This window comes from Oryctolagus cuniculus, chromosome 5 (assembly GCF_964237555.1).
Source record: "Oryctolagus cuniculus chromosome 5, mOryCun1.1, whole genome shotgun sequence".
NCBI classification, from domain to species: domain Eukaryota; kingdom Metazoa; phylum Chordata; class Mammalia; order Lagomorpha; family Leporidae; genus Oryctolagus; species Oryctolagus cuniculus.
Genome location: NC_091436.1, coordinates 145,047,298 through 145,062,873, shown reverse-complemented (window position 1 = coordinate 145,062,873; position 15,576 = coordinate 145,047,298). Strand labels below are relative to the sequence as shown.

The window sequence follows — 15,576 nt, the reverse complement described above, 5'->3', positions numbered from 1 at the left end:
CTCATATGGGATGCCAGTGTTGTAAATGGTGGCTTAACCCACTGTACCACAATGCTTGCCCCCAGCTTAGCTTTCTTATAATTGCATTTGTTGCTGAAATTATATAACTATAGAGAACTGCAACTGACAGACCTGTTTAGGAGCAGACACAGCTTTTTGAAAGAACATTACTCACCTTGTGGGAGTCCTAGTAGCATCCTCGCAGCTGAGAGCTTTAGCAAGGAGCGGGCTTGGGTTATCACAGATGGAAAGGAGAACGTTGGCTAATCCGGAGGATTGGACAGTGGCGGTCAGACAAGAAAAATGTATCCTGTAAAGACATTCAAAGTAAATGAGCTAAGCTAATCTTGGTAATTTTTTACAAAGTGTGGATATGTAAGCGTATGTATATCTCTGCGTTTCTCTTTTTGTTCTCACCTCTGCTGCTCTGTTTTTTATTCCCACTGAACCGCACGTTCTTGTCTGTTTCCCTTTCATTGTCCACGTCTATTCCTTGGAGTATTGCTCGGCACCCAGAGACATCGTTTATCTTAGTTAAGTATATTTAGAGGGGCAGATGACAGTAATAGACAGTGTAGTCCCAGCACTGTGTGATCCACCTACTTTAATGTCAAAGCACTCAAAGAGATGGAAACTATTACTGTCCCCATTTACAGAGAAAATTGAGATTCAGAGAATCCTGCTGCCTGTGAGAGGGTGGAGAGCAGTGGAAAACATGGAGGCAGCCGAGGGAGGGCAGTTATGGGTGCTGGTGAAGACAGTGGAGTCCACTTTCCAGTCCCAGGCGTGCCTCTCCTCTCTTCCTGGTGAGAGATTGCATTCAGGAAAGCACATTGGAGTGCTGGGCCTTGGAACCCCGCCAGGAACACTACGAACCGCATCTCCCTCCTGTCAGAAGTTCTCCAGAGTCCTGAACCACTTATATTTGATCTGGACTTTGCTTTGAAACTCCCCACAAGTGCTGTAAATATCGTGCACCCCACAACCCCAAAGAGGCGTTGAGCTCGGCCTGCCGCCTCATCAGAGAGCCACAGTGTGAAACCCCACCGAGCAGATGAAGATGAAGAGCATTTCTCTAGCAATGTTTTGTGTGAAAATACGTCCCCACCCCCCACCCCAAATGACTGCAGCGTGCCCTTGCTCTAAGATGAGCTACTCAGCTGAGGTGGCTTTGTTTTCCTCTCTCACCCTTGGCTCCAGTGCCCAAGCCAGCGGTGGCATGACCCTTCCGTGGTGAGTCAGCCAGTTTATCCAGCAACAGAAGCAGAGCCAAGCTCGGGCCCAGCCCCAGCACTGTCACTGGGTGGGAATGGCCGTCTGGGTGAGTCACCCATGCCGTGCTGCAGGAGATCCAAGGACTGTAACGCTGATAGCTCTTGGAGGCCACGCTGGAAAGTGCCCCTTGGTCTACATTTACCCTCACTGCCTAGTTTCTCAGGTTCCTATGACCAGCCTACTACTGGCAAATTTTGTAGCTGATTGAAACTTTAATCTTGTATTGTTGAGTCAAGCCTTAAAGCCTTCATTTCTTTATCTGATCTTAGAAACGTTTGATCATTTACTTAAACCAAGTTTGAAGTCCCTACATACAGTTTTTGAGAACAGCACTTCCACCCACTGGAGGCTTTTGAGAAAAGGAATGTACTTAGGCTTCATCCAAGATAGGCGTCCTCACCCCTGGAGGTACGTGCAAAGGGCCCGTCTAGTCTTGCACTGTCCAGGTGCTCTGATTTGGAACTGGGCCACCTGCCAAGTCCAGACTCATCAAAATCACTGTGCTGTCAGCCCTGTTTAGAAATGGAAAAACACCCTCACAAGGAAGCATGCCCAGGAATTCCAGGTCACAAATACTGAGCCCTGCCTTCTTTCTTATTTCACTGCAACTGCAACCAGAAAGGAGCTGGATAAGAGGACAACGGGGGGCTTGGTTTAAACTGATGGAATTGTTGATATGTGCAAATCTAGAATGCTCTCCCCCATTCTGTACGTTAGAACACTGGGAATTCCACTGTGTTTATGTCAGGTCTGTGTGCATGGCCATGCTTGGTGTTTCATCCAGCCATGGTCTGAGTGTATCTGCCTTGTTTAATGCAGACAGTAAACACAGGGCTATGCCCTGCCCTGTCATTCTCTCACTTTCCAGAACACAGCCACTGGTACAATTCTATCCAGTGCCTCTTTACTAACCAAACATAAGGCATATGAACCCGGTGCATATTCCTTCCTTTATTTTTTTTTAAGATTTATTTATTTATTTTGAAAGAGTTACAGAGAGAGAGAGAGAGAGGGAGGGAGAGAGATCCTCCATCTGCTGGTCCACTGCCCAGATGGCTACAGTGGCCAGGGCCGGGCCAGGATGAAGACAGGAGCCAGGAGCTTCTTCCAGGTTTCCCATATGGGTAGCAGAGGCCCAAGCACATGGGTCATATTCTGCTGCTTTTCCCAGGCCAGTAGCAGAGAGCTGGATCAGAAGTGGAGCAGCTGGACACTAAATGGTACCCACAGGGGATGCTGCTGTCTGACTCAGGCTTGGGTGGCTCAGGTCTGTGACTTTGCTCGCAGAAATCCCATACAGGAGCTCTCTTTGCTGCTCTCATATTGTGTTACGGGTTGTTTTCAGCGTGCCTGTGTTTGAAGGCTTATCTATATGGTCATAGGGGATAGGCACGGAGGAAATTGGCATAGTGGTCATGGTTATTAACACTGAAGTCAGGCTTGCTTGTGTGGATTCATCAACCCAGGTTTGTGGAGCTCAGTCTGTGGAGTGGCCGCCTCCTCTCTGGCATTGGCCCTGCTGAAAAGCCACAGGCCTCTTGGATTGTGGCTTTGCTTGTTTCTTCTGGGATTGAAACAGATACTCCTAGATCCTCCTACATCCTACAGGATTTCTGAGCCTTCCCTGCTGGGCTAGTGAGCTTTCCCCTAACAAATAGCACTTCATTCTGTTTGAGTGTGAACTGTAGTTGGGAAACATTTAGGGTGGGGATATTGCATCTTTTATGGGATCCACCCATGAACTATTTGAATTCCCTGATTCCCACTATTCAGCGTAAACAGCTTTTTAAAAAAAACTGTAGTTCAAAAAAGGAATTGATAAGTCTTGTTTTCCTATGCTGTTATGTTTTAAAAATAAAAAAGAAACAGCAGCCACCTCAGGTTTCGGGATAAATTGGGGTCTCCTAAGAGCCCATGTGAGGGCCTTTGATGCTTCCTGTTCTCTGTCTCTCCCAGGGTGGAGACAACATTTGGGTTTCACAGACAGCTGGTGTTTAAAGAGGAAGAGACTGTATAAAGAATCTACCGTGCATTTTAGGCTGTGGCGCTTTTTTTAATAGTTCTTACTCTATCAGTGTGCGCTGAAGGTCACTCAACCAAAGAATTGGTTAAGTCTGGCTCCATCCACAGATTCACAGCTAAAAAGACCCCAGAATGGAAAAAAGAACCAAACTCTGTAGAATTTGTCCTATTCATTTTATTGATGTGATCTATTCTATTGTATTTTTCCTCTGTAATTTTCTATCTTAATGTTACAAAAGAATGGAATATATTTTCCTATACTCAACAGTATGTATTGGCATGCCCTGACCCAAATAACAATACTCTTTTCTTCTCATCAGCCACCTGTACACACATGCATGTCACATACATGCATGTGCACACACATGCACACCACACTCTATCTGCCTTTTCCGTCTCTCACTCTTCAGAGAGTCACCAGCATTATGTTTTGTCGATGGCACAGTATAAGTCAGACCTTTGTGGGAGCTAGAAAAATAGCAGGGAAGGATTCCTTTCAAAAATCTCCCTAAGAACAAGTGTTTTCTCCCCTTCGTCTCTTATCTTTTAAGTTGAATTTCCTCAGAGAATTTATGCAAGGATGGGGCAACTATTTGAAGGAAGAATGATTAGTTGATGACATTCTTCTTTGCACCAAAATTAATTATAGTTGATTAAAAATTTAAGGACTGACATTAATAATAGATAACAAATAAAATATATTCTAGACTTAGACTGGCCGAGCACTGTAATAAGTGTTTCACCTGTATTGCCTTATGTGATGGCACTTCAGAAGTTCATGGGCAGGGGGGCTGTGGCATAGCGAGTAAAACTGTTGCCTGCAGTGCCGGAATCCCATGTGGGCACTGGTTTGAGTCTTGGCTGCTCCACGTCCAATCTAGCTCTCTGCTATGGCCTGGGAAAGTGGTAGAAGATGGCCCAAGATGTACCTGTGTGGGAGACCACGAAGAAGCTGCTGTCTCCTGGCTTCGGATCAGCTTTGCCATTGCAGCCACTTGGAGAGTGAACCAGGGCTGGAACACCTCTCTGTAACTCTGCCTTTTGAATAAATCAAAACATCTTAAAAAAAAAAAAAAAAGTTCATGGGGAATGAAATTACAGATAAAATTTATTTTGCTGCAAAAAAAATTGAAGTTCATGCAGAATTTTCATAATACACATTTTCCAAGAATCACTGGAGACCCATTAGATGCAAAGATTTCAAATATATTTGCACCAAAATTATTTTAATTCCATTTTTCATTAACTTTTGGAAGCACCCCCATATTAAATCAGCCCAACAACCCAGTAAGGTAGCAACTGATATTCCTGTTTTACTGATGAAGAAATCAAGAACTTGACCAGAGTCACCCAGTTGGTGAGGGGCACAGCTCAAGTTTGAAATTAAACTATTAAAAATGAAAACAACATAAGTAGAATAAAACCCGGGTGAATCCCATATGATGTAGTGATAGAAAATTATTTTGGGGCCGGCGCCATGGGTCACTTGGCTAATCCTCTGCCTGTGGCGCCAGAATCCCATATGGCCCCGGGTTCTAGTCCCGGTTGCTCCTCTTCCAGTCCAGCTCTCTGCTGTGGCCCGGGAAGGCAGTGGAGGATGGCCCAAGTGTTTGGGCACCTGCACCTGCATGGGAGACCAGGAGGAATCACCTGGCTCATGGCTTTGGATTGGCGTAGCTCCAGCCATAGCGGCCATTTGGAGGGTGAACCAACAGAAGGAAGACCTTTATCTCTGTCTCTCCCTCTCACTGTCTGTAACTCTACCTGTCAAATAAATAAATAAAAAATCTTAAAAAAATTATTTTAGAAGTCCAATGTGTTCTATGCAAAAATCATAAAGGAAAAGAAAATATTTGAACATTAGAAACCAAAAATGTGTTATAACAAAGAACAATATAAGACTGCAGGGTAAATGACAGCCTAAGAAGTATTTATAACATAGGCCAGAGGTTAATATCCTGAATTAGAGCATTTTTAAGTTAACAGGAAAAAAAAAAGGAATGCCTACACCAGTTGATTTATAAAAATAAGCACAGAATTTAAATAGCCACCATACTAAAGAGTAAATACAAACTGGCAATAAATTGTTAAAGGGAAATTAACTAAACAGGAGGCTTTTTCCCCCTGTTGACCTTGTCAAAGCTAAGAAGAATAATGGACAATATTGTGGGAGCTGTTGAAAAAGGGACTTGTGCATCGCTAGAAGACCTAACAACTGAGTTCTTTGTTTTTTCTTTCTTGCTTGCTTCCTTCCTTCCTTCCTTCCTCCTCCTTTCCTTCTTTCTTTTTTCTTTTTTTTTTTTTTTGCCCTTAAAGTCAATAGGAAAGTGCATAGAGACAAATATATAGAAGATAAATATTACATGGAATTAAATAATCTAAATATCCATGGTAGGGAACTGATTGCATCTGTTACTCCTATAATGAGTAGCTGAGCAGTGATGAAAAATGCTAACATCGATGTATATTTGTAGAGATGGGAGAACAGTTATTATTCCTTAAACACTTCAAAACAGTTATTTAAGTTTGGAAAGGAGAAATGTCCAGAAGCACAGGATAACTGTTTTCTACTTTCTTATGTTCCATTTGGTTTTTTCAAATTTCTTCCCAGTTATGAGTAAAACAATATTAAGTATAATACATCTGAGTTCCCTTCTGTCAACCAACCATAACTAACTAAATGAACTTGACAGTTTCCTAAAATCATATTTATATGTTTAGTGGAAGTCAGAGAGACTAATTTTTCACAAGGAAGTTACCGTGGGTATCAGTAAAAGTGTGATATATAATATTTATCAAAGTTACCCAGTTAATACATATATATATTATGTTGACACATCTATTCATACCTTATTGGCTTATTTAACAAAGGCCTGTAGTCTTTAGGGTTTCGTTAGAATTTTAAAAACAATCATACTTTGACCAAAATGGAAACTAATAGAATTAAACAATTCTTATTAAATTGAAAGAATCACTAATAAGGAAAGGGACCTAAAAATCTATTAGCCTGGGGGCCGGTGCTGTGGCGTAGGTGGGTAAGGCCGTCACCTGCAGTGCCAGCATCCTATATGGATGCCGGTTCGTGTCCTAGCTTCTGATCCATCTCTGTTATGGCCTGGGAAAAGCAGTAGAAGATGACCCAAGTCCTTGGGCCCCTGGACCCGCATGGGAGACCTGGAGGAAACTCCTGGCTTCAGATCGACGCAGCTCTGGCCATTGCGGCCATCTGGGGAGTGAACCAGAGGATGGAAGACTCTCTCTCTGCCTTTATAATAAAATAAAATTTTTTTAAAAAGCCATTAGTCTGAGAATAGTAGTGTCGACACAGGTATAATTTAGCAAGTACAAAAATGTACTGTGTGCCGATACTTTACTAAAACTTGAGGGAAAATAGTATGCTGTGATAAATTCTGGGAGTTTATAAAAACCATGCAGATCAGAGTGGGGAAGCCACTGATCACCTGTGTCCTAGAGCATAAGTTACTGATTATACATTAACTGCAGCCTCACCATTTGGGTGTCAATATAGGCGGTCCTAGAACCTGCCACTCACTAGTTACCACATCTTGAGCAAATGACTTAGCCTTTTTAGAGCCCCAGTCACTTTATCAGTCACAATTCATACCTACCCTTCCTGAGTATTGTGAGGAGTTAATGATTTGTAAAATGCAATGCAAACAGGACAGTTATTAATAATTCTCTTTCTCCTTGCTAGCATAAATAATAGTTTACCAGTTAAATAAATAGGTTAATTCAAGTCCTGCTTAGTACGTGCAATAATTTGGACGTAAGCTAAGCTGAAATTGGCTCATGTAACTTATTTTTATTTTTTTTTATTTATTTGGAGAGTTAGAGAGCTCCCATCTACTGGTTCACTCCCCAAATACCTACAGTGGCCGTGATTGCTGAGCTGAAGCCAGGAGCCCGGAACTCAATCCAGGTTTCCCATGTGGGTAGTAGGAACCTAATTACTTGAGCCATCACTGCTGCTCCCAGGGTTTGCAATTGCAAGAAGCTGGAGTCAGGAATCAAAGCTCAGTATCAAACCCAGGCACTCCTGTATCAGATGCAAGCATTTTAGCCACCGGGTCAAACAATCATCCCTACTTATATTTTTATGTGCTGGACAATTGTTGTGTCAGTTGATTTATTTTTCATGCCATTTTACTGTCCTCATGCTTTGTTCCTCCCCACTTCCCCCGCCCCAACTTGTATCATAAACCTGCTTCATGTAGACCTTCAGCATTTGACCTTGCTTTTTCCCAGTTAATAATCTTGAGTTTAAAAGATCATCCCTACCAAGGAAAAAGACATATTGTGATTTGCTCTTGAAGGAATATAGGGAAAATAATTCCTCCTAATTCTAGGAACAGGAACCAGAAATATTATATTGCACTACTTGATATGGCGGTAGATACAAACTCTGGGTTGGCCAATGACTTCAGGCTCTTTGCAGCCATAATAAAATCTCTGTGACATAGTGCCTCTCTGCAGTTGAGTCCTTTCATCAATTCAGGCTTTGTCTTAGTCCATTTTGTGCTGCTCTCACAGCATACCTCAGGCTGGGCAATTCATAAAGAACAGGAATTTACTGGCTCACAGTTCTGGAGGCTGTGAAGTTCAAGATCAAAGCCACATCCTGTGAGGGCCTCATGCTATGTGGTAACCCAGTGGATGACATCACGTGGTGAGAAAGAGCAAAGAGGCTGCTTCTCTTTTATAAGAACCCAAGTCCCCAGATAACAACATTAATACTCATGACGTAATCACCTCTTAACGTGCCCACCTCTCAAGACTGCTGCACTGGGGATTCCCAGCACCTGAACTTTGGGAGATGCAGTCAAACCATAGCACTCTAGCTTTTTGTTCAAGTTACTAAATATGAATTAAATCATGAATCACATTTAGAATGCTGGACCTAGCCAAGTCTTAAAGCCTCTCCTGCCCCACCTCACAGCACTCCCTGCCTGGGGGCTGGTTAACCAGTCTGGAAGATCAAACAAGATTGCTCCATTCAGCAGCTTGAGCCAAGAAAGGGAGAAAACATTGCTGTTAGAACCATCAAGTGCACTTGGGCCTGGCAAGGGCCACAGCAGTTCTGACAAGCCAGAGTGCAGGCTGAGCTTAGTTCTGGGTTTTCTCCAAGGCAGGCCTCAGCTCCAGGTTTAAGGCCTGCCTTTTGGCATGGGACTCGGGAATACACATAGAATAAAAAGTTGAGAAAACCTAGGAGAAGAAAGATGTTGACATGTATGAGAGATTATACACCAGGATAGTCAGATGCTTTCTCAGTGAGTACCAGACCATCACACTTGTCTATAACAAAGGAGTTTTTTGGAATTAAAAAAAAGCTTTTATTTTTAAAATTTAACAGACATAAAAATTCTACAGATGTGTAGGGTACTATTTGATGTTTCATTGTCTGTATACATGGTGTAATATGTAATCATGGTAAATGTATTTTTCCTTTCAAGCATTTAACATTTCTTTATAGTGAAAACACCCAAAATTCTAAGTTTTTTAAAATAGGCAAATATATGTTAAATTAACATTATGTATAGTCACCTCAAAACTTATTACTCCTATCCAGGTATAACTTAGTACCTGTCAATCAACATTTTTCCATCTCTCCCTTTCCACTTCCTTCCCAGCCTCTGGTAACCACAATTAAATTTTTAACTTTAAAAGTTACTTATTTTCCCAAAGGCCTTTAGACTTGCCTGGCATTAGGTGGACACCTGTGCTCTGGTGGTGGGCTCGTGTGTGTGTGTGTGTGAATGTGTGAGAATGCTGGCCACTAATGCATATGGGGAAGAAAGCAACAGAAGATAGCCCAAGTATGTGGGCCTTTGCCACCCATGTGGGAGAACACCATGGAATCCTAAGACCTTGGCTGTGGCCTGGCCCAATCCCAGTCATTGCAGTTATTTAGGGAGTAACCAAGCAGATGGAAGATATCTGTCTCTTTCCCTCCCTCTCTCTCTCTGTAACTCTGCCTTTCAAATAAATAAATCTTTTTGAAAATAAAATATATGTATAGTGAATAATTGACCATATTTTCTTCTTTTCAGGGTATACCTAGCCATCTTCTCAACAAACTTGTGTCCTTATAAAATACTCTTGATTTTTTTACCCATTTAAAAAAATATATGTGTATTTCACCAACATGCTGTGAATATCTCCTGGGTTCCAGGCTGTGTGTTAGATGGTAGGAATCAAAAATAAGATGGGGCCAGTGTTGTGGCATAGGTGGGTTAAGCCACTGCCTGCAATGCTGGCATCCCACGTGGGCACCAATTCGGGTCCTAACTGTTCCACTTCCGATCCAGTTCCCTGCTAATGTGCCTGGGAAGATAGCAGAAGATGGCCTTAGTTCTTGGGCCCCTGTGCACACATGGGAGACCTGGATGGAATTCCAGGTTTCTGGCTTCAGCCTGGCCCAACCCCAAATGTTGTGGCCATTTGGGGAGTGAACCAGTAGATGGGGGATCTCTTTTTCCCTCTCTGTAACTCTGCCTTTCAAATGAGCAAAATAAAATTTAAAAAAAAGAAAAATAAGATAAAGTAAGTTTGTTATTTCTTTCCAAGTACATACACACATTTATACACATCATGTTGATTTGTGTATATATCGTATACACACCATCTCTCTCTATATATTTTAAAGATTTATTTATTTATTTGAAAGGCAGAGTTACAGAGAAAGAGAGACTAGGCAGAGAGAGAAGGAGATCTTCCATCCACTGGTTCACTCCCCAAATGGCCACAGCAGCCAGAACTGGGCCAATCCAAAGCCAGAAGCTTTTTCTGGGACTCCCATGTGGGTACAGGGTCCCAAATACCTGGGCCATCTTCCTCTGCTTTCTCAGGTGCATTGGCAGGGAGCTGGATCAGAGGTGGAGCAGCCAGACCTGGAACTGGCACCCATATGGGATGCCAACACCACAGGCATTGGCTTTACCTGCTATACCACAGCGCCAGCCCCATATATATATTTATATGTCATTGTATATCTGCATCCTCTCTCTCTCTTCCCCTACACACACATTGGCTTTTTTCCTTTCACTTAATATTTTTAAAATTTTCTAGCACTGTTTACACATAAATGTGTTTTCTAATGTTGTATAGTATTACATCATATAAATAATCACATTTTATTTACCCACTACCATACTAATTGGTGTTTTACTTGATTCCCATTCACACCGTTATAAATAACAGCACAGTGGCAATTACTCACCATGGGTTAGAGAATATGGGAGTATTCTCTGTGACAGCTGCTGTCAGGTATTCTTTTAGAATGACTGTATCCATTTGTTCTCCCACAAGAAGCTTATGAAAATCCCTTTCTCCTCCACCCAGCCATATTTGATGTTGTCAGAAGTTCATATTTTTTTTTTTGCCAGCCTAAGGGTTGCAAATATTATCCCTTGTTTCATGTTGACACACTTTTTACATGAGTCTTGTTCTGCCATCATGATATATCGTAATGTAACAAGAGGCTGCTAAATTCAGATCCAACTTTGTGTAAAAGTAAAACACAACCGAAAGCTAGCGTTGTGTTATATCATTTTTGAGTGTTGTGTAGGATAAAAAGGTTCAACTGACTCATTCTTTCAATAAGCACTTATGAAGCATTTTGTACTGTGCACTAGGATTACGAGGATAAGCAGATTATAGACTCCAACTTCAGTGGAGGAAACAGGTAGTTAAACCAGTCGTTTATGCACATGCTGTTATGAAAATGTTCTGAGGACTATAAGAGCACAGAAGAAGAAGATCACTTGAATTCTCTTAATTATGGGGGTGAGTGTTAGAAATTCAGCAATTTCAGGGGCCGTCTAGAATGCCAACATCCCATATGAATGCTGGTTCAAGTCCTGGCTGTTCCACCTCTAATCCAGCTTCCTGCTGTTGTACCTGGGAAAGCAGCAAAAGATGGCCCAAGTGCTTAAGCCCCTTCCACCCACGTAGGAGACCTAGATGGAGTTCCTGGTCTCAATCTGGCCTGGCTCTGGTGTCGCTCCCCCTCTTCGTGGAGGAACGACACAGGACCCTGCGCTGTTCTTTTGTCTGCTCGGCCCTCCCCGGGTTTGCTGCTGGTTCTTCCCGGGTTGGCTACCGACCCTTCCACCTCCGTGGAAGGGCGGTTCCCCCTAGCCACTCTCCCCACTTCCGCGGGGGAGCGGCACACCGCCGGCCAGCTCTCTCGGGGGCTGCACAGGTGTTCCTTCAGATGTTCCCCTTAGATGTTCCTGGTGCATGTTGTCTCTCTCCTCCTTTATAGTCCTCTTCCACCAATCCCAACTCTGCTACCCACATGCCGAGTACGCTGCTCTCCTCCAATCAGGAGCAGGTCCTGCTGTTTATTGGTTGAACTGGAGGCAGCTGTGTAGAAGCTGTTTCCTCCTCTCCCAGCGCCATATTGTGGGAGAGCAGATGCATAGAATAAGTCTTAATTCCAGTAACTTAGTCTAGTCTGAGTTGCTCCCCACACTCTGGCTGTTGCATTCATTTGGGTAATGAACCTGTGGATCTCTGTCTCTCTATAACTCTGACTTTTAAATAAATAAATAAATAAATCTCATTTAAAAAAAGAAGAAATTCATCAATTTCAAAGTGTAGTAAATGCATCCTCCAGTGTTTTTAATGTTTGTCACTCCTTTACTCTGCCGCTAGACTCCACTGTAGTAAACGACAAACAACCCCCCAAGACCTGCAGGTGATGCAGAGACTTATCTAACAGAACTTGTCCCTGTCCCCTGATCAGCGACAACTAACTGAGCACCAAAGGGGAAACGTGTTGAAGTGAAATTGACACTATGAGAAACAGTGACCTGATCAGCTCTTGTCCTGACTGTTGATGTACAATGTAATACTTTAACCATTTTAGTATTTTTTTTTTTGTTCTAGTACTATTGGTTGAACTCTGTAATTAACACACAATTATTCTTAGGTGTTTAAATTTTAACTGAAAAGTGATCCCTGTTAGGAATCTGGAAAGCATTATGCTGAGTGAAATAAGCCAGTCCCAAAGGGACAAATATCATATGTTCTCCTTGATCAGTGACAACTAACTGAGCACCAAAAAGGAAACCTGTTAAAGTGAAATGAACACTATGAGAAATGATGACTTGATCAGCCCTTGCCCTGACTGTTGAACAACTTAATACATTATCCCTCTTAGTAATTTTTTTGTTTATTTGTTCTACTTAATACTTTTGGTTGAATACTGTAATCAATACACAGTTATTCTCAAGTGTTGAAACTTAACTGAAAAGTAATCGCTGTTAAATGTAAGAGTGGGAGTAAGAGAGGGAAGAGATGTACAATTTGGGACATGCTCAAGCTGACTTACCTCAAACGGTAGAGTTAGAAACATACCAGGGGATTCCAATTCAATCCCATCAAGGTGGCATGTACCAATGCCATCTCACTAGTCCCGGTGATCAGTTTCTGTTCACAATTGATCATAATGATAGGACTAAGAGCCAAAGGGAGCACATAAACAAGACTGTGTCTGCAAATACTAGCTGATAGAATCAAAAAGGGAGAGAATGATCCAACATGGGAAGCAAGATACACAGCAGACCCATAGAATGCCAGATGTCCCAAACAGCACTCTGGCCTCAGAATCAGCCCTTAAGGCATTTGGATCTGGCTGAAAAGCCCATGAGAGTATTACAGGCATGGAAAGCCAAAACACTCTGGCAAAAAAAAAAAAAAAAAAAAAAAAAAAAAAAAAAAAAAACACCTACATGAAAGATCTCTGTGAGTGAGATCCCAGTGAGAACTTCCACTTTGACTATGACCTTGTCTAAATAAGATCAGAGTTGGTGAACTCAAAAGGCTTCCATAGCCTTGGCAACTCATGACAAGAGCCTAGGGTGATTACTGAGGCCATAAACAAGAGTGTCAATTTGTTAAGTCAACAACAGGAATCACTGTGCACTTACTCCTCATGTAGGATCTCTGTCCTTAATGTGCTGTACATTGTGATTTAATGCTATAACTAGTACTCAAACAGTATTGTTCACTTTGTGTTTCTATGGGGGTGCAAACTGTTGAAATCTTTACTTAATATATGCTAAACTGATCTTCTGTATATAAAGAGAATTGAAAATGAATCTTGATGTGAATGGAAGGGGAGAGGGAGCAGGAAAGGGGAGGGTTGTGGGTGGGAGGGAAGTTGTGGAGGGGGGAGCCATTGTAATCCATAAGCTGTACTTTGGAAATTTATATTCATTAAATAAAAGTTAAAAAAAAAAAAAAAAAAAAAAAAGAACTTGTCCCTGTGACCCCTCTGGGAACACAGGTGAGCAGTGCCTGTGAGTCTCCTAATAGCAGCCAGAGTTGTCACTCCACCAACAGCCAGGAGCAATTTTTCAGCACATGGCATGAACACAACACCATGCTAAATGCTGAGGGGGATACCAAACTGTTTGTGGTGTTGACCTTGCTCACTGGAAACTCTGAATGCAGTGGGGGAGAGAAGACAAGTGATATTTAATGACTTTTTTGTACTAAATCAAAAGGCACTAAATCAAATCTGAATGATACTTCCGTATTTTCCACTGCCAATGGAAAGGACACTTCAGTGCCTAGAGAAATGTCTCAGAGGGAAACTGTGTGTGGAGTCACACATTACCCAGGTGCTGAGATGTAGTTTGGAAGTGGAAGTAGAACTACATGTGTTAAGTTCTTTAATGCATTGCCCTGCACATACTAGGCACACAGTTTGCTTTTAACATTCCATTATAGAAAGAGAAAATTGCTGTTAATACAGACATTTCAAGAAAAAATCATTCCCTTATTTTAGTTTTTAATTGTTGTTTGTCTTTCTTTCTAGGTCAAGAAGTAGTTTTCAAGTGCCTTGGGGAAGGGATTCTTGAGAAAGCCTTTCAGGGGTACAATGCTTGTATTTTCGCATATGGGCAGACAGGTAAGAATTTATTCTCATCTACAGTAAATGACTTTAAGTGTGCATTCCTTGAAACTCAAAAATTGGGCATTATGGGTCAGCAAGTTAAGCCGTTCAAGTGCTTGGGCCCTTTGCCACTCACAGAGGAGACTCAGATGCAGTTCCAGGGTTTGGCCCAACCCTGGCTGGTGTGGGCGTTTAGGAAGCAAAGCAGCTGATGGAAGATCACTCTCTCTTCTCATTTTCCCAAAATAAATAAATAGACATTTACCAAAAAAAGAGAAAGAAAAAGAATTTTTGTGAAGCGACAGAAACTTGCTTCCGACTTTCTGGATATAAATGAGTTAGATGGTCAGAGGTAAGCCTCTTTTTGAAGGTGTAACCATTTTTGGTAATTGAGTAATTTCAGTGTTAATGAGCAAAGCTAGTTTCAAACTATTAAGTGTCATTTCCCAAATTATAGTTTTAACCTGTATTTGAACTAGAAAAATAATTACCAGTTCCTCAGCATAAATGTGATAGTAAAAACTACAGAAAAACCCTAGCATCATCTGTCGCTCCCCCTCTTCGTGGAGGAACGACACTAAGCCCTGCCTAGGCTTCATATCCGAGTCACGGCACCATTATGTCGCTCCCCCTCTTCGTGGAGGAACGACACAGGACCCTGCGCTGTTCTTTCTGTCTGCTCGGCCCTCCCCGGGTTTGCTGCTGGTTCTTCCCGGGTTGGCTACTATCCCTTCCACCTCCGTGGAAGGGCAGTTCCCCCTGGCCGCATTCCCCACTTCCGCAGGGGAGCGGCACACCGCCGGCCGGCTTTCTCGGGGGCTGCACGGGTTCCCTTAGATGTTCCCCATAGATGTTCCTGGTGCATGCCGTCTCTCTCCTCCTTTATAGTCCTCCTCCGCCAATCCCAACTCGGCTGCCCACACGCCGAGTACGCTGCTCTCCAATCAGGAGCAAGTCCTACAGTTAATTGGTTGAACTGGAGGCAGCTGTGCGGAAGCTGTTTACTTCTCTCCCAGCGCCATATTGTGGGAGAGCAGATGCATAGAATAAGTCTTAATTCCAGTAACTCAGTCCAGTCCGGGCTGCTCCCCACATCATCCTCTACTGAGGACTTTCACCAGAATAAAGGTGGTGATAAATTATGAAACCTAGGCTGGTTCACCAGGTAGTTGAAACAAGTACAACAAAAACAGACTAGTGGCCCAGCCAGGAACATGCTAAACTGCTGTTTTGTTTTGATTTTTTTCAACTATAAGTTGAAAATTAATAATAAATTTTAACAGTACTGCCTAATATCAAATTATAGGTTATCTAAGAAACTTGGGTGATAAAATACACATAACATAATGTAC

The 15,576-nt window shown here is 42.4% G+C and overlaps 1 protein-coding gene across 12 annotated transcripts in view; it reads left to right on the top strand.

Annotated features, from left to right (window-relative positions):
- Positions 1–15,576, top strand: part of KIF13A (kinesin family member 13A) — a 243,192-nt gene that overhangs the window by 134,819 nt on the left and 92,797 nt on the right. For all 12 annotated transcript variants that reach the window (XR_011388751.1, XM_008274127.4, XM_070074313.1 and 9 more), the window contains one exon: positions 14,147–14,239. Coding sequence is in view for 11 of the 12 variants with exons in the window: in XM_008274127.4 (XP_008272349.1) it covers positions 14,147–14,239 (93 nt within the window). In the remaining variant the exon portion in view is untranslated. The remainder of the gene's footprint in view (positions 1–14,146; positions 14,240–15,576) is intronic.